The 22,992-nt window shown below is 41.8% G+C and overlaps 1 protein-coding gene across 2 annotated transcripts in view; it reads left to right on the forward strand.

Moving 5' to 3' along the window:
• Positions 1–22,992, forward strand: part of CPNE4 (copine 4) — a 493,123-nt gene that overhangs the window by 326,297 nt on the left and 143,834 nt on the right. For both annotated transcript variants that reach the window (XM_078432340.2, XM_060638666.3), the window contains exon 3: positions 2,025–2,204. In XM_078432340.2, coding sequence (XP_078288466.1) covers positions 2,025–2,204 — 180 coding nt within the window. The remainder of the gene's footprint in view (positions 1–2,024; positions 2,205–22,992) is intronic.

Genomic DNA, 22,992 nt, shown 5'->3' on the forward strand with positions numbered 1-22,992 from the left:
AAAATCCAGCTCAAATAGAAACTGAGCTTTAAGCAGAAGACAGAGTAGTCAAATAACCATTGGTCTGCCTAGTCAACAATAGGTTGGGATTTGGTTTCCTATCTGTTGGACAGGGACATGACCAGAATCACATTCTCCTTCTCACAACCTGGATTGTCCATCCCATCAAGAAGAGCAGGTGAGGGGCGCCTGGGTGGCTCAGTCAGTTAAGCGGCCGACTTCGGCTCAGGTCATGATCTCACGGTCCGTGAGTTCGAGCCCCGCATTCGGCTCTGTGCTGACAGCTCAGAGCCTGGAGCCTGTTTCAGATTCTGTGTCTCCCTCTCTCTCTGCCCCTCCCCTGTCCATGCTCTGTCTCTCTCTGTCTCAAAAATAAATAAATGTTAAAAAAGAAAAAAGAAAAAAAAAGAAGAGCAGGTGATGTTCCTTATAGGACAACTCTCTCACACACAGGGCCCAGAGGGAGGGCTGGAGCCAGGGTCAAAATACTGAATGCAAGAATGTCAAGGGAGGCTGCAGCAAGTATTGAATTTTTTCTTTGCCAGATAACATGTATGTGCATGATACAGTCAAACACAACCTTCCCTTCACTTTTTTTCTTTGAGAGACTATTTCCCTGTACTGTAATAAAAGTGCAGGAAATGGTTTCCCCAATTTGTGCTAATGAATGACACTTGGGAAGTATCCAATAGACCATGTTTCTATTTGAAAGCTGAAAGTACATGTAGGCTCCCATTGATCTGTAAAATATGAGTAATGGATATTTCCAGTTGAGAAATACTGTAAGATCTTGGGTTAACTGTAATTTGGTCCTTTAAGACTTCCCAGGATATAAATGGTATTGTAAATGGTATTTTTATATGTGATGGGCATAAAAGAAAAGAACCTTAGTGGTAAGGGTACCAGCAAAAACAGCATACCCGGAGAGTTTCATCTAAAGTGTTAAATTCTTTTCAGAGGGACTCTTTCTAGGGACATGGGCAAGTATAAGGGAGCCAACTAAGGACGGTGAGGCTCACTGGGGATAGCAACAGCAGAAAGTCATTAGCACCCCTTAGTCTGAAGGGTCAAGACAGGGAGGGGTGATTGTGTTACCAGAACCCTGCAAAAGCTCCCTCTGTGGAAGGGAGTCTACTAGCAGAATCTCTGTGTGCAGAGGCATGGTGTGCTGCCAGCACCTCTCTATCCTCCCACTCTCTGATCTCCTGCCAAGTCTTGCCTTTGGATGACTCAAAGCAGAACCTACAGGGTAATAGAGCCCAATCAATTCCACCCATAGAGGTCAACGTCCAGGGGCAAGAGTAGGGTGGACAGTGGCAAATACAGATCTGGGAGAGAGGGGAAAATAAGGAGTTATTATCACAGAAGGCAAGGGGAATCATAACTCACGGAATGTTAGAGCAAGAATAGGCTTTTCATCTTCAAATCCTCACTTTGTTGATGAGGAAACTAAGACCCAGGGAATTAAAATGACTGAGTAACCATTATAAACCCAATAAAGGTATACTTGAGACCAAAGGCAGTCATCTTCATATCCATTCTCATGGCCTTCCCACTTCATTATTCTAGGACTCAGGAGTTATAAAACTAATGTTAGGGTAGGATTAGTTAAAATGGGGTACCTGCATGGTCATTTGCCATTATTGTGCCCATCAGACTTCACTGATCTCTTACAGATTTCTTTCCTCCTGAGCCCAAATGTGCCTTCAGACTCTTTCTCATCCTAAGGCTCCAGGAAGCCACCAATAATTGATCCATCTTGTTGCCTTATTACACCCAACAGTATAGCATGCTCTAATCTTTAAATACAAAGCTTCAGATTATGCTAATAAGATTTCCCTCCTTGACACATGGCTCATTCTCTGATGGTGCTTCCTTGTGTGCTTTCAAACTGCTTCACTCTGGTGACTTGATGGAGGGCATTTATGTTTTGGAAGAAGGAGAATCACCATAAGATTATTTCACCTAAAGGGTAATAATAAAAAGCCCTAATCCCTCGTGTTTTTTCTCTTCTCTCCTTGCAGGTTGACAGAACAGAGGTGATTCGCACCTGCATAAACCCGGTGTATTCAAAACTGTTCACTGTGGACTTTTACTTTGAAGAGGTGCAGCGCCTGCGGTTTGAAGTTCATGACATCAGCAGCAACCATAACGGGCTGAAGGAGGCCGACTTCCTGGGTGGCATGGAGTGCACGCTCGGCCAGGTGGGTCCACAGAGGGCCCTTCCCACTCCTTGCTTCCTTGGGGCCTCTCTTCCTCCCCTTTTTCCTGTCTCCTCTGCTTTATTTCTCCCTTTGATTTTATTTTCCTTTTACACGTAGCATTTTAGGAGTTTCCATTCACTGCAATACCCATTATAGTTAACTTTATATTTACATAGGGATGATGCAGCAAATATGTGAAGACTTACTTATTTTGCAAAATTAACTATTTTCTCTTTTGAATTCCTTCATTCCGTCAGTTATTTCACAACTATTTACTGGGCACTTTCTACACTCTGATTGTGTGTGCTATATATAGTCTTATGCTGTTACATTATAAATTTCCATCTTCCAACTCAACTATGAGAACCCCGATGCAGGGAGTACTGCTCATGTACATGTATTCCAAGCTTTTGGTGCCAAAATAGCCCAAGAAAGGGGATAAATAGCTTTTGGTGCATGAATAAATGATTTTACTTAATCCTCACAATTATGTGAAATAAACATTATTATATCCATTTATAAATGAGAAAACTAAGACTCAGAGCAGTTAGGCCTAAAGCCTCACACTGATAAGTGGCAGAACTAAAACTCCAACCAGGTTGGTCTCACCATAAACTCCGTAACTTTACATCAGGACACTTTTACTTTTCCCTTCCCTACTGCCATGCCCAGAACTTTAGTAGGTTCTGAGGGGAGGTCTAAATGAAGAAATAGCCCTTGTGTGGAGGAAGTGGACATTCTAATTGGAGAAGGCACACTACATACACCTAAAAGTAATTCATGATGCAGCTTAAGCCATAATGAGACAAAATATCCTGAGCTATATTCATAGGGTTGTAGGCCTTCAGGAAGGGAGAGCTTTCTGCTTGGTAGAATCACAGAAGGCATTGTGGATTCAAACATTGAAAAAATATAGTCCATAGATGGAAGAAGGAGGAGGAAGACCTTTCAGGTAAGAAATCAATACAAAGCAAGGCCTAGAGGTCAGAACAACCAGGGCAAGGGTAAGGACAGAAGAGACCCAGTTTCACTGAATCAGGCTCAGATGCTGATTTACTACAAAACTAGTGAAGCTTGAACTTCAGAGCCCCTCACTTGGGTAAACTGCTTCCAAGGCTCTGTGTGACATTTTTATTTGTAGTCATGTACTTTTTTCTGAAAGGATTCCAAATTATATAAACCTCAACCCTCACAAAACCTGCATCAATCCCATGCAGAGGCAAGGGTGTGGTTTACGGTTTAGTAAGGAAGATTCTGCCTGGCAAAGAGGGGGCGAGCCTGCATGTTTATTTGTTTTTACCATGCCTCATGCCACTTATCACTAATTTCCCCATTGTGAGCACTGAGTGACAAAATAAATAATGTCCTAAGATACCTTTTTCAGCAAATATAGTGATTACTTTCATAAAATTGTTCCTTGTTCCTTCAATGAAAGCCAAAAGCCCAATGTAGATGAAGGCAGAGAAGGACTCTGGGGTATTCTCCATAAATATAATCTCTCTCATGACTTTTGAGAAGAATTGATGGTAGATGGTTCCAGAGTCTTGCCAGGTACAATGCCTAATAAGTAGTAGGCATTGAATGAATGAATGAATGAATGAATGAATGAATGATTGATTTCAGGTAGAATTCTGTAATGTATAAATAAAATACAATAATTTAAATGGCATATATTATAGATATAAATGAGCCACTCCAAGATTCTCTCTGAGATTATGGACATCCCCTCATGTATAAAAGTTAGATTCTTCCTTAAGAAACAAATGTAGATCCATGTAGGAGTCATGTGAATCAAAGATCTTTTTCATCCCAAGATTTAATCATTTTGTCCGTGTGAATAACCCTCAAACTTACATCTTTAGTCTCTCACAACCCTCATCTTTCCAGCAGCCAGTAAGTCCTTGACCCTCCACTCTGTGTCAGCGGTGTAGTGTTGAGCTAAAAACATTGTCCCTACACTCAAGCAGCTCACAGTCTAGCTGGGAATAAAGATGGGAAGCAAGTAATTAACTAAATTATGCAAATAATGAATTAAGTTACAACCATTATAATTATTGCTAAGGAGAAGTATTAGAAGAGGAGAGCAAAACTGAGAGAATGGTGTCAGGTGGAGAGGAGATCAAAGAAGGATTCCAAGGGGAAGTGACATTTACACCGAGACTTAAAGGGAGAATAAGCGGATCAGGTGAGAAGAAAGAGGAAACATGTTCCAAGCAGATGAGAAAACTATATACAAAGCCTCTGGATTCAGGAAGAAGTTTGGCATATGGTACATAGTAGCTTCATTTGGGTTTCCCACAAAGCTAACTCTGAGATATGAAGTCAAAGGAGGTGAAGGAGATGCCATAGCAGAGTGAAAAAGTGAGACAGGAAAAGGAAGGCAGCCTGTAAGAGTGTTGTCAAGCCATCCACCACTGTGGCCAACCAGAGCTTAATTCTGCTGGGGAAATTCTGGAAGCCAGTGTAGAACAGATACCACTGAGTTATCTCACCCCATAGGTGAGAAACGGGAGCATTTATATTCTTGGGGATATATATATATATATAGATAGATAGATAGATAGATAGATATAGATATATAGATATATAGATATATAGATATATAGATATATAGATATATAGATATATAGATATATAGTTCATCAGTTATTGAGGGCTTTTTCCAGGGTGGGAACATCCATCCTCCAGTATTTCTGGCTTATTTCACAGGCAGCAAAACAGGTTCCAAAGATCCCAAGAAGCTTACAAGCAAAGAAATGCAGGTGCTGGTGGTCAGAAGTCAATGGTGTGCACTGAAGTCATAGAGCCTGAGTATATGAGCAGGGCATCATATCAGCTGTCTACCCAAAAGCCAGTCGCTCCACCCTTTAAGCCATCAGGTCCTGATCATTTTCTACCATGTGGCTGTGCAGACAATAGCCCTATCCCTAGCTCAAGGGCGAATGCTGAGTATTATCAGCCAATCATATGAACCCCGTTCCCTTTTGCCAGAGATTGGTTTAGGGGTGGGCTGGTGGCCAGTTCTATTCAATAACACATGACAGTTTTTTCTTGGAAAGGTTTTTTAGCCTAACGAGAGAGAGAGAGAGAGAGAGAGAGAGAGGGAGAGAGAGAGAGAAGGAGAGACACCCAACACCCACATATGAAGAAAGAAGTCTCTGCCTGTCATTCTTGGAACTACTGCAGCCACTTTGTAGCAGGGATGAGGATGAGAGCACCCCTAAGGGGAAGTCAGAGCCAAGACAGGTGGAGGCACTGGCTGAAATTCTGTACGTGGAGCCCACCTTGTCTGTGGACTCCTTATTATAAGATAATAAAGTTTCCTGGGATGAGATGTTCCATTCCTTGAGCTGAAAGCATCATGATTGATATAGAGTGTATTAATGAAAGCATATCAGTGGAAGATGGATGGACTTTCTAGAGTGGGGTGAATAAAGGGAAATGGGGGGGAGTGCATTGCTTTAAGTTTTTAATCTCTCAAGATGAGGAATATCTAGAAGCGAGCACTGAGGATAAGATTACAAATAGTAGTTTCTAGTTATATCTTGAGACTTGAAAGAGCTTCCATACTGACCATTTGACCCTCTTAACAAGTTTGGGAGGACAAGTGTTACCACCTGCATTTTATAGCTGAGAAAACTGAGGATCAGAAAGGTTCAGTGTCCTGGCAGAGCCAAAACCAGAAGTCAGGAGCTTTTGGTCCCTAATCTGAAAGCTCTTTCTTCTGCCATTTAGGGAAGGATAGTGTGGAGAGGCCGCATGCTGAGATCTCTTTTAACATCATGGCTTAGATGAAACAAATGAGCAGCAAGTCAAACTTGTTCAGTGTAGCCTTAAGCCATGCTCCCCAAGCCATACTGCTTTCCTGCACCGCAACCCCACACATAACCCCCTCCCCGGGGACAGGCTAGCCTCTCTGGGTATCTTGTATGTTCACAGACAACCACCCTTTTATATTATCAGCCATGTGATAGGTACAATTGACCTTTCCATACTTTTGGGGTGGGCACTAATTGACTGAAATCAACCAGGATATCCCATTTTTGTGGCCACAGTGATTAGTTCAATGAAAGTATGTAACGAATCAGAGATAGTGAAACGTAAAAACATATTTGCTAGAGCCTTGTGAGAAAGAAAAGGTGATGCTGTGAGGTCTGGAAGTGATACCCTTCAAGGGGAGAACATCGAGCTGCTGTGGGAAGAAAAGGAAGGGTGATAACATGACAAAATGTGGATGAAAAGGAAAGAGCCTGGCACCTTAAAGGGAAGAAAAGAGAGAAATCGGGTCATATTATTTGCATGCTAGATAGTGTCCTGTCTGCAGCCAGTCCTTCCTAGGAATTTTGGTCAACAGCTTCACTTTGTCATTTAAATCATTGTGGGATAATTCTTTTTGCCACTTGCAACATGGAGTTCTAACTAATTAAGTCATATTCTATAGAACACCTTCTCCAAGCCACAGTGACCTTTCCAGACTCCAAGATCCTGTAACCCGTCTCCATCTCATTCATTTAGTAACTTGTTCTTCACTGCCTCCAGAAGTTCCTTTTTCTCAGTTCATTAAAATAATTTCTCTCTCAATTAACATTTTTATACATACTATCTAGCCCTCCAGCTAGTTTGCAAGTTTCTTAGGGCAGAGGCCATAATCAATACTTCCTTTTTGTGTCTAATGCAGCACCGTGCTTTATATATCACGTATGCTTAAGCCACATTTACTGATTAATTTTGAAAATTTTAAATAAGTATGAACTTTTATTTTAACATGGTAAGTTTCGTTCAGTCACATATTTGTTATTTCAACAAGCATTAGCAAGTGCCCCAGATACACCAACTTGTCTCTTGAAGGTGCTAGAGACACAAAGATGAAAAAAGAGAGAGGCTCAGCCCCAAAAGTGCTTAAAATTAGCTGGGAAATTATTAAAATTATTAAATAAGTAACTAAAATGCATGTTATTTAGTGCTGCAACAGGATATTTTCCAGGGGCAACAGGGGAAAGACTTACCTTTGCCTACAGGGAACCAGGGAGGTCTCATAAGAAAAATGATTTTGGGGGCACCTGAGTGGCTCAGTTGGTTGAACGTCTGGCTTCGGCTCGGGTCATGATCTCCCAGTTGGTGGGTTTGAGCCCCGCGTCAGGCTCTGTGCTGATGGCTCAGAGACTGGAGCCTGCTTTGGATTCTGTGTCTCCCTCTCTCTGCCCCTCCCCCACTCACACTCTGTCTCTCAGAAATGAATAAATGTTTAAAAATTAAAAAAAAAAAAAAGAAGAAAAATGATTTTGGACCTGAATCTCACAGGATGAGTAGGAATTCACGAGCAGATAGAAGAAATAAGGACCCTCTGGGCAAAATGACCAGGACACAAAGGCACAGCAGCACAAGAATAACAGAGAACTCTAAGGGATTCAACATGGCTGGATAGTCAAAGGTTGGGAAAAGGATAAAGGAGGCTGGAGAGGAGAAGAGGAGCCAGACCAGAGGCTTTTAAGTGCTTTTCTCTAAAGTTTGGAGAGTTTGGATGTGTTACACTGGAAGTCCTGAAGGGTTTTGACCAGGGAGAGGACAAGATTGGATGTGCATATTAGAAAGATCACTTTAGCATTCCTTGAAGGGTGAATGGGTGAGAGTGGATATGGAGGCAAGGAAGCCAGTTAGGAAGCTCGTGCCGTAGCAGGAGCATCTCATCAGAGATGAGGGCAGTGGTGATGGAAGTTGAGGAGACCCAGGAAAGAGTTTGGCCAAACACAGGATCAACAGGGCTTAGAGAATGGGTGAAAGAGGGAGGAGTTTGCAGGCAGCTGGCTCAGGTCCTACAGGAGTGATTTGTCTGTCTTTCTGGGGAATCATATTGAGGAGTGGGGTGAGGAATAGAGTGTGATGCTGGCGTGTTGAGCTCAGGATGTCTGTGGAGAATCCAGAGGATGTTGCCACTTGGCCTCTGACGATGAGGATCTGGAAATGATCCAGATTTGGCAGTGGACTCCCTATGGCCCATGCAGCCTGAAAGTGGATGAGATCCCTCAAAGAAAATGTTTTGTTTTTATTTTTGGAAGGTAACTCATTGATATATGAACAAATCAAATGATTTTTTAAAAATTGAGTATGTGACATCTCTTTCTACATTCTTTCAGATTAAAGTGTGAAAATGTTAACTTTTGATGTAAATGGGAGTTTTCTCTTTTTTCTAAGTTGTTTTTCTAAGATCTCTAATATGATCCAGCAAACACACACACACACACACACACACACACACACACACACACATCAACATTTTTCTTCTTTATAATTTCAGTGGTTCAAGAAGATTCCTTTCCTTGTACTGGTTAGTTAGGCAGGGGATGGCTGGATCCAGGAGCTGCTATAGGAATGGTGCATTCAGGGTCTGAAACACAGTTTCATAATGCTGAAAAGCACTAACTATGGAGCCTGACGGTCTGGTGTCACATCCCAGCTCAGCCGCTCTCAAGTTGTATGTCCACAGGCAAAATCTTGCAACCAACCATTTAAGACTTAGCCTCTTCATATACAAAATAGAGATAATAATAGAGCTGGCCTTGAGAAATATTGTGACAATCAAGTGAGAAAAAACATACAAGGTGCTTAGCAGAGAGAGCATTCAGGGTATGGAAGCTGTTATTAAGGACATGAAAATCTAGGAAATGATGAGAAGGATCAACATACATTGGGGCCAACTTTGTTTCAAGAGTGAAAGTGGAAGCAAAAAGGGTGAAAACAGTATGACAAAACACCATATCCTGGGCAATGAGTAAACTGAACTTATGACTTTGCCTCAAGTTTGTTGAAAATATTATTTAGTCAAAGGTTTCAGTGTGTGTGTGTGTGTGTGTGTGTGTGTGTGTGTGTGTGTGTGATATTTACTTTTTTCAGACTATTTTTAAATGAAAGTGGTTTCAACTCAGGTCTCTGAAATAATTGGGGGACAGGTATTCCAATTCCTATCTGAGCTCAACTAAGGCCCCAAAGGAGAGAGAAAGTGACATCCCAAAACCCATGCTGGAAGTCACACATTCAGAGCTGTCTCTTCAAGACTGTCTACTTGCCCTGTCCATGTGAGTTTACCACATTCTCACTCTGATATGTGAAACAGGGGGATTTGTGGCTTTTAGGAAAGGAAAATGGCAGCCCTCAGCATGCTGGAACCTGATATTGGCCATGAAGTTGAGTATAAGCACAGCCAGTGACTTAGCACTGAGCAATAATGCCAGATGAAGGTTCATGTCTCCAAGAGCACTCCAGGCAGAACTGTGTGTTCTCAGCAGATGGATGAGGGGGGCGAATCACAGAGATGCAGGGTGGCCAGAAAGCTGTGTACTCTTTCTGGGTGAGCTTGAAGACCGTCCTTGGATTTCTGTTGGCAGAAAGGAGACCAGGAGCTAAGCCCCTCTCCTGCTGCACCCAACAGAGGGCATGCCAAGGACAGCCATGGTCCCTCACTATCTCGAACAGCAAACAGACCTTCTTCAAGGTGCCACTTTCACTTCTTTCACTGCTTACTAACCAGTCCAGTCATCCCCAAATTTTTCCACTTCTTCATGCACCAAATACAGTGGGAACACCAAATCAGAAATAATGAGAATAATAAATGTAGTAGTTAACTTTCCCTGGATACTTTTTATTTACCAGTCACTGGGCTAAGCATTTGTTACATCTCACTTAAGTTAATCAGCTTGACATCCCTGGGAAATAGGCACTACCATTATCCTCATGTACATCTGAGGAAATGCACTGAATAAAGCTGGGTGACTTATTTAAGGCCACACAGCTAGTAAATGGTGGAGGTAGAACTCAAATGCAGATCTGTTTGCCTCCAAAGCCCCTTGTAGCTCATCACGAGCCAGTGTAAATTGGAATGTAGTATCTATTAATGCAAAGCCAAGTTGGAGTTGACCTTGCTAGGGTTTTGTTTTATTAGTTTAAGTTTATTTGTTTGTCTTATAGGAATCCTCTTGGAAAAAAAAAAAATATATATATATGTATATGTGTATGTATTTATATATGTGTGTATATATATAGGCCATATATATATGTATATATATACATATATACACACATATGTGTATGTGTATACATATGTGTGTATATGTACATATATACACGCACGTATATATACACACATGTGTGTATGTATATGTATATATAAGCATATGTGTATGTATATATATACATGTATATATATACATAAATATTTTTTATGTATACATTATATATACATTTATGTATACGTGTACATATATATGGCCTTGGTCATCTTTCCTCCATGTTTGCGTGTTTGCATACTGAACTAACTCTAAATACAGCATAGTTTCTTAAATAGTATCAGTCTCAACCTCCCAAAACCAGAACCTTATAAATTCAGCACCCAGAAGGTACCCCCTCCTGATCTTTTCACCCTTAATCATGTTGAACAAACCCATCAACCAAATTTAGAAGTTGTCCCTAGGTTTTATCATTGCTTTTCCTGTGGGTGTTTTCTCTTCTTCATGGCTCAGAGGACTGTGTATAGTCTTCCTTTCTTCATTGCCATATAGCTTTACTTTAGTGTATTCCTTCCCCCAAAGCTCAGATTTCTGTTAAAATTGAGAATGTCTCTATAAAAAAAATACAAAAAAACAAACAAACAAACAAACAAAAAAAAAAAACAAAACATGAAGCAGGCTCCAGGTTTTGAGGTGTGAACTATCTGCACAGAGCCTGATGCAGGGCTCGAACTCACGAGCTGTGAAATCATGACCTGAGACAAAGTTGGATGCTTAACCCACTGAGCCATCCAGGAGCACCCAATTTCATTCTTTTGCATGTTGCTATCTGGTTTTCCCAGCACCATTTGTTGAAGAAACTGCCCTATTCCCTTTGAATATTCTTTCTTACTTTGTCGAAGATCAATTGACGATATAGTTGTGGGTTTATTGTGGGTTTTCTATTCAGTTCCATTGATTTATGTATCTGTTTTTGTCCCAGTATCACACTGTTTCGATTACTACAGCTTTGTAGTATAACTTAAAGACCAGAATTGTGATGCCTCCAGCTTTGCTTTTCTTTTTCAAGATTGCTTTGGCTCTTTGGGGTCTTTTGTGGTTCCATACCAATTTTAGGATCCTTTGTTCTAGAGATAGTTGCATTTATCTTCACCTATCTTTGCTATCACACCTAAATCAACACTGAGTTCATCAATAAGTCTGGTGAAATTATTGAATTTAAAATTCTAATTATTCTATAAATCCTAATAATTTAAAAAAGTCATTGTCATCTGAACATATGATGACTAATCATTTAAAATTTCCTCCAAGAGGGGCGCCTGGGTGGCTCAGTCGGTTAAGCATCCGACTTTGGCTCAGGTAATGATCTCACAGTCTGTGAGTTTGAGCCCCGCATCAGGCTCTGTGCTGATAGCTCAGAGCCTGGAGCCTGCTTCGGATTCTGTGTCTCCCTCTCTCTCTGCCCCTCGCCTGCTCATGCTCTGTCTCTCTCTGTCTCAAAAATAAATAAAAACATTACAAAAAAATTAAAAAAATAAATAAATAAAATAAAATTTCCTCCAAAAAATTTCCTTTAAGAAAACTCAATATACTTTTCGGAAAAGGTGCAAAATGGAAAAGAGTTAAAAGAGGATGTACTTTTTTATTTACCAAATGATACTTTGCTTTAAAATATTTTTGCATTTACATAGCATGTTACTTCAACATAGCATTTTTGTTTATTTTTTAGAAACTTAATTTATTGATAACATAAATTAGGATTTTATCCATAAAGTGTAAAAAAAAAAAAAAAAAACAACTGAGAATGTCCTGCTTTCTTGCAGCATGAGTGGGGCAGGGCAATCTCTGATTCCTTAAAGGAGTTCTAGGCTGTCTGGGGGCTCTGACCTTCATTCATGAGAAAGGAATCATGTACCACCTTCCCACAGAGCAACAGTTCTCAAACCTCAAGTCTAATCAGAATCCCTGGAGACTTATTCAAACACAGAGTGCTGGGCCCCACTCCCAGCACTTCTGATTCAGCAGATTTAGCAAAAGACCCAATAATTTGCATTTCTAAGATCCCAGGTGACAAGGATGCTGCTGGCCCTGGGCCACAGTTTGAGAACCACTGCCACAGAGTCTTAGGGGAGGAATGCTAATAAGTCTTGGGCACTGAATCACTTGTTTTAATTATGAAAAAAACTAATGTTTTAGGTAATTATCTGAGAAATTAAGGAGGACAAAGAAAAGATCTAGAGAGCAGGAAAAATGTTGCTTCATAAAGTTACATTCCCACAAAGGATCATGTACAGGGCTTAGAATTTACATTTTTGGTGAAGATCTCAGCTCCCCTCTACTAAGTGTAGTTGAATGGGTCTATTAGCCAGACTGCTGGTTCCTTTCTTGATTCAGGCAAGTGTTAGGATTACTTCAGCCACATTGGCCCCTGAAAGGATTGGCAGACCACAAGCTGTCAGTGGTCAATGGGAATTTGCTGTCAGGGTGGGTTGAACCCAGTTGGTTGACTGGGGTATGACAATGGAAGAGGGAGCTATCCACACTCAATGTAATGCTCACATTGAGACTCCACAGGTTGGTTTTTGTTGCATAACATCTAATAATCCTCAAGGCATAAAATTGATGGCCCAGGGAAGTCAAATTTACACATTACAGCAGGCAATTCATTTCCCTTCTGCTTCTCACATGAAAAGCTTTCTTTAACTTTGCAGAATTACTGCAAACAGAAGCGGCATGAGTGATAAATGATGTCATAAATAAAAACCATCATCTCAGCTCCCTTGGACTGGCTGAGAAGTCCCAGGAAGTGGTCTCAATGCTGACTGTCTATTCTGCTCATAGGCAACTGGGATTCATGTAGAGTGACTGTAGGTGAGCAAGCCCTCAGTTCTCCAAGGAGAATAAAATTAATTTTTGCCTTTTTCTTTGCTGTCATTGTCAGGCAAGTAATCTTAAATTCGCATCCTAGGAAAATTCTTCTGCTTTCTCTGGAGTTTTCCTTTTGTATCTTTAAATATCCTTGATGGTGTCCTCCACTGGAGTCTGTGCCCTAGGTCCTGGATCTGTCACCAACTCCCTGTGTCATAATGGGCAGTTTGCTTAACCTCTTGGTGACATAGTGACCTCATCTATAAAGGGAAAGTTTCGTATTGATTCATCTCCAAGTTCCTTCCAGTTCTAATAGCCAATGACTCTTAGTCATCTCTTTCCTTCCCCTTGTCACTAAAAGTAAGCATCCTTTCCTACATTCTCATCCCTTTTCAGGATACTCTCTGTCCCCTTCCACCCTAGCCCCAGTCCCTTTTCACATCATCTGTTAGCATGAGATGCTTCCCTCTTGCTAAGTCATAGATGTCATTCAGCCACAGACTGTGTTCCTACCTAAATGCCCCCCAGGGAAGCAACTCCTTATGTCTACTTAATTTCAAACATAGTTTTCAAACGATACATTTAGTGGCAATGAAAATGGTTTGTATTTATAAGCCACACTTGGATATTATACCTCTACTGGCTCCAAATGAGAAGGGGAGGAGAATAAGAGATTTAGAACTGGATGAGAATTTGCAAGAACTGACATGTCACGCTGAAAAGAACCTAGGTGTTTGTCCTGGTCCCAACCCTTTAAGCCAGGCTATTGTGAGGCCCTCAGCCCTTAGCCCACCACCCCAGTGTCCCTGGACCTGCCTCCCCAAACAGGGAGCCACATATGACACCTGGGTTTGAAGGCAGCCACCTAGGACCTTTACCACAGCTCCCACACTTGCTTGTTTCCAGCCAGCTTTTATCCCAGTTCTTCTTGCTCCCAACTCAGAACTACTTACTTACCTACAAAAATCCAAGCTGGACCCTATCTCCATGGTGTTTACACATGCTCTCCCCAGCATCTGGCCCTTCCTTTTTCCCTAATAAATGTTGTCTTACCATACCCTCTTACTTACCAGCATCCTAAGTGCCTTAAATAAAAATGTCCTGTACTTGGGGTGCCTGGGTGGCTCATTCAGTTAAGCATCCAACTCTTGGTTTCAGCTCAGGTCATAATCTCACTGTTCATGAGATCAAGCCCCACATCAGGCTCTGCACTGGCAACGCAGAACATGTTTGGGATTCTCTCTCCCTCTCTCTCTGCACCTCCCCCCCCCCCCCCCCGGCTCGCTCTCTCTGTCTCTCTCTCTCAAAATTAATTAATTAAAAAAATGTCCTGTACTTGTCTCAGGCCTGAAGCTTGAGACCATATGGCACATGAACTAAATTATCAATATGCCAAACAGCCAATTCACTGAAGTCAAATAACCAAAAAGCCACTCCACCAAACAATACAGTAGGCCAAATATGAATTCTCTGCTAAATATTTTTGTTTACCAAAATACTTGATTGAGGTATTTGAACTGTTTGTAAAGTATGCTACAATTATCTTAAAACCTGTGAAGATTTCTGCTTTTTTTAAGTTTAGTCTGCTTATGAATTTAGTTACTGATTATCATAAACTTTTATGAATATCAAGTGTAGTCATAGGAAGACTAAATTATCTTTTGCCTTCTCTCTCAAAGGTGGGAAAAAATATGGTGCAAGCTCTTAAAGAACCCATTTCTTCCCAGACCAGAGGACTAGGAGGATATATTTTTAGATAACAACAATGATGGCATGTAGATGGGATTAAGGGTGACTTTTAGTGTCACCTCCATATTTTTCTATATTTTCTTCAAGGAGTATATATCACCTCTATAATCAGAAAAAATTACAGTAAATGTTAGTAAAAATTAATAAAGCCTATATACTGACTTCAAAGAATTCATATTCATGTAGAGGAATATGACACATATGTATTATATAGATACACTTTTGAGGAACTTTAGAATATATGAAGAGTCCTACTTTGGGAAATGTGAGGGAAAGGCTTTGGGATGAGCTATTTGCTGAGGCTGTGCCCTCTGGCAGGTTTTTGAGAGAACATTTTGCAGATGTTGCAAGTAAAGCCTTAGTCCTCATCCCCCAACCCCTTGGCCCACAGGGAGGAAGGTTTGCTTGGGTAATCTGATCCTGATCTTTTGTGATACCATTTTTGATTACAGAAGAGACCCTGGAGGGCTTGGAGCACCACTGAGGATTAAGTTAAGGAAACTTCCTTGGAACTGCAAAGAGGTTCTGACATTCCTTCAAAGCCTAGAACCTCCAGCTCAAGCCTAATTTGGAAAAAAGAATATTTTTATTTTGAATTAACCCAATGAAGTTTAGGGGAAGAAATACACAGTTACTGCTTGGGTTACAAAATCATTCCCAGGAGTCTTGGTTTCAGATTCAAGGACAAAATGAGGCTGGGTACGAATTCATTAACTTTGTTTTGGATGGAATGTGAGTCTTTGGGGCTTCTCCGGACACAAAGGCAGGTCAGGTGAGGCCATGAGTGTGCTGATTAATGTGTTTCACCCACACTTCCTTGGCATGTGCCCACAGGAGGCTGAGGTCAGCATACATTCCCAAGCCAGTTAGCAGAAGCAAGGGAGCAGAAATCTTCCAATGCTCTCTGTCCCCAGTGAGAATCAAACCAGGAAGACTAGTGTTACAATTAACTTGCAGACAGAACTCCAGTAGAACCAGAAAAGCTTGAAATGGGGAGGAAAACCAAAGCAAGGTTGAGTTTAGTCAGATCAGTATGAGAGTCTGCACTCTGGTGCTTCTGGTCTCTCCTTAAATACTTCCAAGGAGGGGTGAATTCATCCTTACATATCAGGTATCCTGATAATGTTAGTGTAACCTATGACTGCGTTTGCCCTAGTCCATCTTAGTTTATACCTATTGTCATGCCTTAAATATGAACACTGCCTCCTTTCACTTTCAAAAGTGTCCCAATTTAGACAAAATAGTTGATGGTCCCTTTGTGATAATAAATCACGTTCACAGCTAACATTTACTAAGAGCTGATCATGTGCCAGGCATTCATGAGCTTGGTGCTATTGACATTATCATTATCATTACCATCATCATCGCTATTATCACCAAGCCAAATTTACATGCATCCTAAGAGGCAAAATCAAGATGCAAAAACAGGCATTTGTATTCAGATTCAGGGTACTAAGTAATTCCTCCTGCACCCCTAAAGTGTGCTACCTCTGGGCTTCCATTTCATGCACTCAGGAAAAAAAAGATCCCTATCTCTTTACAGATCTCCCACACCTTCCCACTGATTTTCTCATAAGTAATCAGTTGAAAGGAGGAGACTGATATTCTGAGGGTCTTATTATATCCCAGGTGTCATGTCACAAGAGGGCCACTATCTTTTCTATTTGACAGATCAAGATCTAGGCTTGGGGCACCTGGGTGGCTCCATCGGTTGAGTGTCTGACTCTTGATTTCAGCTCAGGTCATGATCTCATGGTCATGGGATCGAGCCCCACGTTGGTCTCTATGCTGACTGTGGAGTTTGCTTGAGTTTCTTCCCTCTCCATCAACCCCCCCCCCCAGTCCCCCCACACTTGCATGCACTCTCTCTTAAAAAATAAATAAATAAAAGAACTAGGCTTTAGGAGCTCAACTAATTCATCCAAGATCATGCTGACAGCAGGTTATGGAGCTAAGATTCACACCTGAGTTGATCTGATTTCAATACCTGCCTTCCCATTAGACCATATTGCCTACCAAACTACATTCAATTTCTGTAACCCTTTGCAAATCAGAAAAAGTGGAGTAGCAATTCTCCCTAAATGCTATCACTGTAAGACTGTTAACTGAGGTCAAGAAGGAAGCAACCTTTTCCACAAGTTGGTTAAATTGACTCCTATATCTAAACAGCCATTCTCCCAGCTCAGGAAGACCTGTGACATCCATCTGCAAACACATGCCCCATTCATGAGTGTTTATCTGAAATACTCCTGGACCACAGTATCTGAGCAACTTATAGTGTTTAGGCCTCATCCTTCCCTTGGCATGGACCTATTGCTCATTTACCAATTAAAGATAACAGTCAGATGTAAATAACTGGTATTCGTTCATTCATTCATTCATTCAGTGAATAGTGCATTAATGCTAACAGTAATAATTTAAAAGCATTTAATTTAAATACAGTTATCCACTCATCCAAATGATTATGCATGAAATTATTCATTCATTTACTGGACACTTACTGCACGTCAGACACTCTTCTAGAAACCGGGGCAACAGCTGTGAACAAAGAGGACAAAGCCCTGTTTTCATGGAGCTTATGTTTTCCTCCATGATATAATAACAGACAATGATAGTGATATGAAAGAAACCCTAAGGAATGTAGAGTGGTGGCAAGGGAGTGGGTGCAAATTTACATAGGAAAGCCAGAGAGGCCCTTTCTGAGCAGAGACCAGAATGAAGTATGGGCATGAGCCATGTAAAGAAATGCAGAAAATTGTTTCAGGCAGAGAGCAGAGCAACTGTTCTTACATAGTACTGCCAGATCCCTATGCTGAAAACTTTGCATGCATTATCTCATTTAATCCTCACAAAAGCCCTGAAGGGAATGTGCCATTATTTTTTCATTTTCTGCCAGCCGTCTGAACATTGAAGTGACTTGCTTACCTGCACACCACTTTTTTCTCTTTTTTTAAACATTTATTTATTTATTTTGAGAGAGAGAGAGAGAGAGAGAGAGAGTGAGTGAGCGAGCAGGGGAGGGGCAGAGAGAGGGGGAGAGAGAGAGAATCCCAAGCAGGCTCTGCACGGTCAGTCCAGAGCCTGATGTGGGGTCATGAGATCATGATCTGAGCTGAAATCAAGAGTCAGACACTTAACCAACCGAGCCCCTCAGGCACCCTAAGTGCACACCATTTTTAAGTGCAGGAGCCATGAGTTAAATCCAGGCCTCCTAGCTCCCAGACAACATCCCCATTGGAACTACTGAGCAGCTGAGTGCCTCACCCAGCCTGCAACACTCCCCTGCACTTTTAACACAAGACTGAGAGAATGACTGATCCCTAAGAAACATCTGCAAAGCCTGTATCCTCCGTCTGATTCTGCATCAGATTTTGGTCTTTGTAATGCTTTGACTACAGAAGAGACCCAAGAGGGTTTGCAGCACTAGCAATGAGCAAGTTAAGAATGTTCATGGGTCCATGAGGATGGGGGCTTTAAATCTTTGTCTCCTTCTAGAGGCTTTTGCTCCAGAGACCCTCCCTCAGCTCTGTTGCAGGGCCTGCATCTCAGGCTCTTCCTCCAGACATGCAAGAACCTCTTCTACATGACATCCTTGTAAACCAAGCAAGTTTCCATCCCTCCACCCCATTATTTGTAGGGAATGGCTCTATTGTTTTTCTGTACATAAAGGCAACACATGCCCCTTTTAAAAACTGTTCAGAAATATACAAAACTAATAAAATCATCCTTCATCACAACATTGAGAGATAGTTAGTAAACATTCTGGTGTATATTCTTCCAGAGTTTTTCTTATGTATGCACATACATACAGTTGTTTATTTCAACAACCATTTGGTCATTTATACATGCCCTTTGTTGCTTGCTTTTTTCTCATAAAAAAATACCTTGAACATCTTTCCATGTTAATGTACGTACTTCTGCATCATCTATTTTAAGGGCTATAAAGTATTCCACGGTAGCAAAAATCATGTAAGGCCTCCCGTATGTCGGACATGAAAGCTGTTTCTAGTTTTCCACAATTTTAAACGACACTTGAATGGGCATTGTATTATGTATATCTTCATGCCCTCTGATGCTGAATTTTTTTAGAATAAATTAATAACAGTGGAATATTTGGGCACACATTTTAAGGTCCTTGATACAAATTGCCACATATCTGTGTAGAAACATGGTAGCAACTAACAGTGCACTATACTGTGCCCAATGGTATTCTTTGTATCCTCAGTAATGCCTCCCACTTTTAATCTTGTTCCTTTTGAAGTCTCTTTCAGCACAGGGAAAAGAAGACCGCTGCCCTGAACTGGATGTCACCCACCTGCCCCCATTAAAGGTTCCTCTAGTCCCAGCCTAAGCGGGGAGGACACAGAGGAGCATGACCCCTCAGGTCCCTTGTGGTCCTGGAGGCGGGGCCCCCACAGGTTTTGTCCAGAGGCTACAGGTAGAATGAGGAAAGGAGACATTGCCTTAAGTCTCAGCCTGGGAAGGTTGCCTCACTCTCAGACTTTGTCCTTTCTCTCCTTCATGTATGCCCCCAGCAGCTCCTGCCCTCCCATTTATCAACCACATGTTGGAGACTCCCAGTTCAGGCCTCTCCTCTGAGCCCCAGACTCATGTCTTTAACCGTCTCTAGATACTGACTGCACTCCAATGACTCAGACTTCTCAGATTCCACAGCTCCAACCACGCCACCATTTCCCCTTGCTCTCCCAGCCCACCCCCTCCACCAGCTCCTCCTCTACTGTGCCCCACCCAGGGAATGGCACCTCCACCTTCCCAGATGGGGAGGCCCCCAAACTGGGAGCCTTCTTTTGTACCACTCTCCTATTCTCTGTGCCCCACAGCCTTCCCATCAATCAGTCACAAAGCCCCATCAATTTAGTGTGTTAAATATCTTTATTATCCACCCCCTTTTCTCTTCCACTGCCAGTGTCCTAGTCTAAGATAAGTCTGTAATTATCTCTATGTGGGGATTGATAGGATGGGAGAAAAAAGAGGAGGAAGGAACATTTCCTAAGGATCTATATGTGACTGATTCTGAGATTTTGTTAATAATACTCATTATGCACATGATAAGCCAATGGAGTAGATAATATCACCATTTTACAGAAAAGGAAACTGAGGCTTGGAGAGGTTAACCTGCCCGCTCTCACACCAGAGTCAACATTCAGAGCCCTGTGTGTGATTCTTGTTCTACATTATGTAGTAAGAGTGAAGCTAGAGAACCAGTTGGGAGGCTCTTGCAATGGTCTGAGTGAGAGGGAACACGCTCTATGGTAAGCTCCTTGAGGGCAATGAGTGAGTATGAATCACTTTGTGTGTCTGGTAGGGTTTAGCGCAGGACCTGCCTCTGTCATTTGTGGAAGGCAGAAGAGTGTAGCAGCTAAGGGAATGGAACTGGATGGACTAGGGAGGCTAAGGGAATGAGTGTAGCAGCTAAGGGAATGGAAGATGTCCTGGCTGTGGGACCTTGAGCAAGTTATCTAGCCTCTCTGTAGTGGGCTAAGTGGTGGCCCCAAAAAAGATACGTCCACATCCTAACCCCATAATCCATGAATGTGGATTCTTTGAACAAAGAGTCTTTGCAGATCTAATTAAGTAGAGGATCTCAAGATGAAGAGGTCATCCTGGATTACCCAGGTAAACCCTTAATCCAGTAACAAGTGTACTCATAAAAGAGCTCCAGAGGAGAGACACAGACAGAAGGAGCGTGCCACATGAAGGAAATGGAGTCATATAGGGACACATCAAGGAACAAAGGCAGGCACCAGCAGCTGGAAGAGACAAGCTATGGAAATCTTCCATAGAGCCTCCAGAGAGAATATGGTCCTGTAGACAGCTTGATTTCAGGCCTCTGCCCTCCAGAACCAGGAGAGAATACATTTCTTTTCTTTTCTGCCACCGAGTTGGTGGTAATTTGTTATGGCAGCCGTAGCAAACGAATACACTCTCTGTACTCATTGCTCTCATCCGTCAATGGGCATATGATCATACTTCATGGGGCTGTCATGAGAATTAAATAAATCAATACACATAAGGCAATTTAGAGCAGTAGCTGGCACATATTAAGTTCTCCTGAAGTAGTATTTATTATGACTAATAAATGATAATAATAAATTTATTATGACTAATGTTCATTAGCTGAGTGACCTTAGTTATCTTTGACCCTCTGGTTCCTTCAGCTGTTGAATGGTAATAAAAATACTTATTCTGACAACCTCAAAGCTGGAGTTTGCTTCTTTCACTTAGAAATGGTCAAAGAATTTCTCCAATCCTCCTCTGTCCTATGGACTACTAATTTAGTTGTGAGCCTCACTGAAGACAAGTCACAGACTGCCAAAGATGATGGTTGAAAAGTGCCTCGTGCCCTTGGCCTGACGAAAATGCGCTACCCTGGGCACTGGGCTGCTTGGAGAAGACAGCTCTTTCTCTTTCTCCTGATTGCCACGTAGTATGACTGGGGGCTGGTAAAGGGTGGACTCAGAGCCAGTCATTTGTGATGAGGAGGACTTACACCCATCATCAGAGACAAAGGTGGATAATTAATGCACAAGCAATTCTTAAATCCCTCTCAGAAACTCTCTCTCCACTCCATCCCTTGCTAATGAAGTCAGAGAAAGGGTAAAAGCCTGTAATTACACTTGAAGTAATTAGAACTCTGCTTAATAGAAAGCTTAAGACAGTAAGTCCAAACCAGTAGATCACCCATTGTTCCTGTCATTCTGAATCATTCTCCCCAGGGTGTTCCTTTTGTAAGCTTCCACTGGGGAAGCAAGGACTATACTGAATTCCCATAAAATGTATGCACACATGCATGTCACATGTCCTCTCCCCTGGATGGCTGACAAAGCTTCAGCATGTACCTTTCTTAGTTCCTACAACTTTACCCATTAATGAAAGTCTAAATCAGAATGGATTAATTTAAAAGGCCTTTCCTATAAATCTTTAAAATCTGATCATATCATACTAAAATTGTCTACATTCAATACTCACTTTCTTGCTCAGTGCTTCTCAACTTTAATGTGCATGCATATCACCTGGGGATCTCGGTGAAATTCAGATTCTGATTCAGTAGGTCTGGGGTAGGTCCTGAGAGTCTGCATTTCTGACAAGTTCCCAGATCATGCTGGTGCTGCTGGAGGGAGCCAGATAGGATAAGGAGGGGAGGACACACATTAGGAGCAAAGCAAAAGTTCTTCCCTGTCCCACAGGTGACCACTTTCCTCCTACACAGCAACTGTTGAAAGCTTCTAATCTTGAAAAATGAATAAAATTTGCCCATTGAGGAGAGAGGGTATGAGTCATCCTAGACAGAGGGAATAGCCTAAGAAGAAGCACAGTTCTTGAGGTTTTTTAAAAAGTGTTCTTTAGAATATTTTTAAAACTTCTCTTTATTGTTTTGTACATAGGAGAGGCCAAAGATCTCAGGAGTTACTCTGTGCTCAGACAACAATGTGGGTCCTTTAGGTCGGCAGTGGCAGCAAGGCAACCAGGAAGTGGAGGGACAGCACCAGGAGAAGGCTCTCCTAGCACAATGCAGACCTTGAGCAGGTCTGATTTCTACCAGGTGAAGTAATACTGCCCAGCAGTCTTGCTGAGGGAAGTGGTAAGGTAGGGATTTCCCCAGAATCAGCCATCACTGAGGCATCCTTTCCTGGACTTTGAACCTGATCATGGACTAACTTCATGTATTAGTTCCCTGTGTTTATAGTCACAAATTATCACAAACATGGTGGCTTAAAACAACACAAATTTATTTTCTCACAGCTCCAGGGGGCAGAAGTCTGCAGCCAAGGTGTCAGAAGGGCCGTACTCTTTCTGAAGGTTATAGGGGAGAATCCATTCCTTGCCTCTTCCAACCTCTGGTCCCTGCCAGTTCCTTAGCTTGTGGCCACATCACTCCAAATGTCCAGTGCCTTCAAATCTCTCTCTGTTCCATCTGCATGGTTTCTTCTCTTCTGAGTGTGTTCTTATGCACCCCCCCCCTTCCCCCTGCCCACTGATTCTCTCTTATAAGGACACTGGGATTGCATTTAGGGTCCATTCAAATAATCCAGGATAATCTCCCCATTTTAAGATCTTAACTTAATTAAAGCTGCAAAGACTTTTTGCCATATAAGGTAATATACAGAGGTTTTAGGGATTAAGGTATGAATATCTTTTGAGGGGTCATT

The sequence above is a fragment of the Panthera onca genome, chromosome C2 (assembly GCF_046562875.1).
Source record: "Panthera onca isolate mPanOnc1 chromosome C2, mPanOnc1 haplotype 2, whole genome shotgun sequence".
Classification (NCBI taxonomy): Eukaryota; Metazoa; Chordata; class Mammalia; order Carnivora; family Felidae; genus Panthera; species Panthera onca.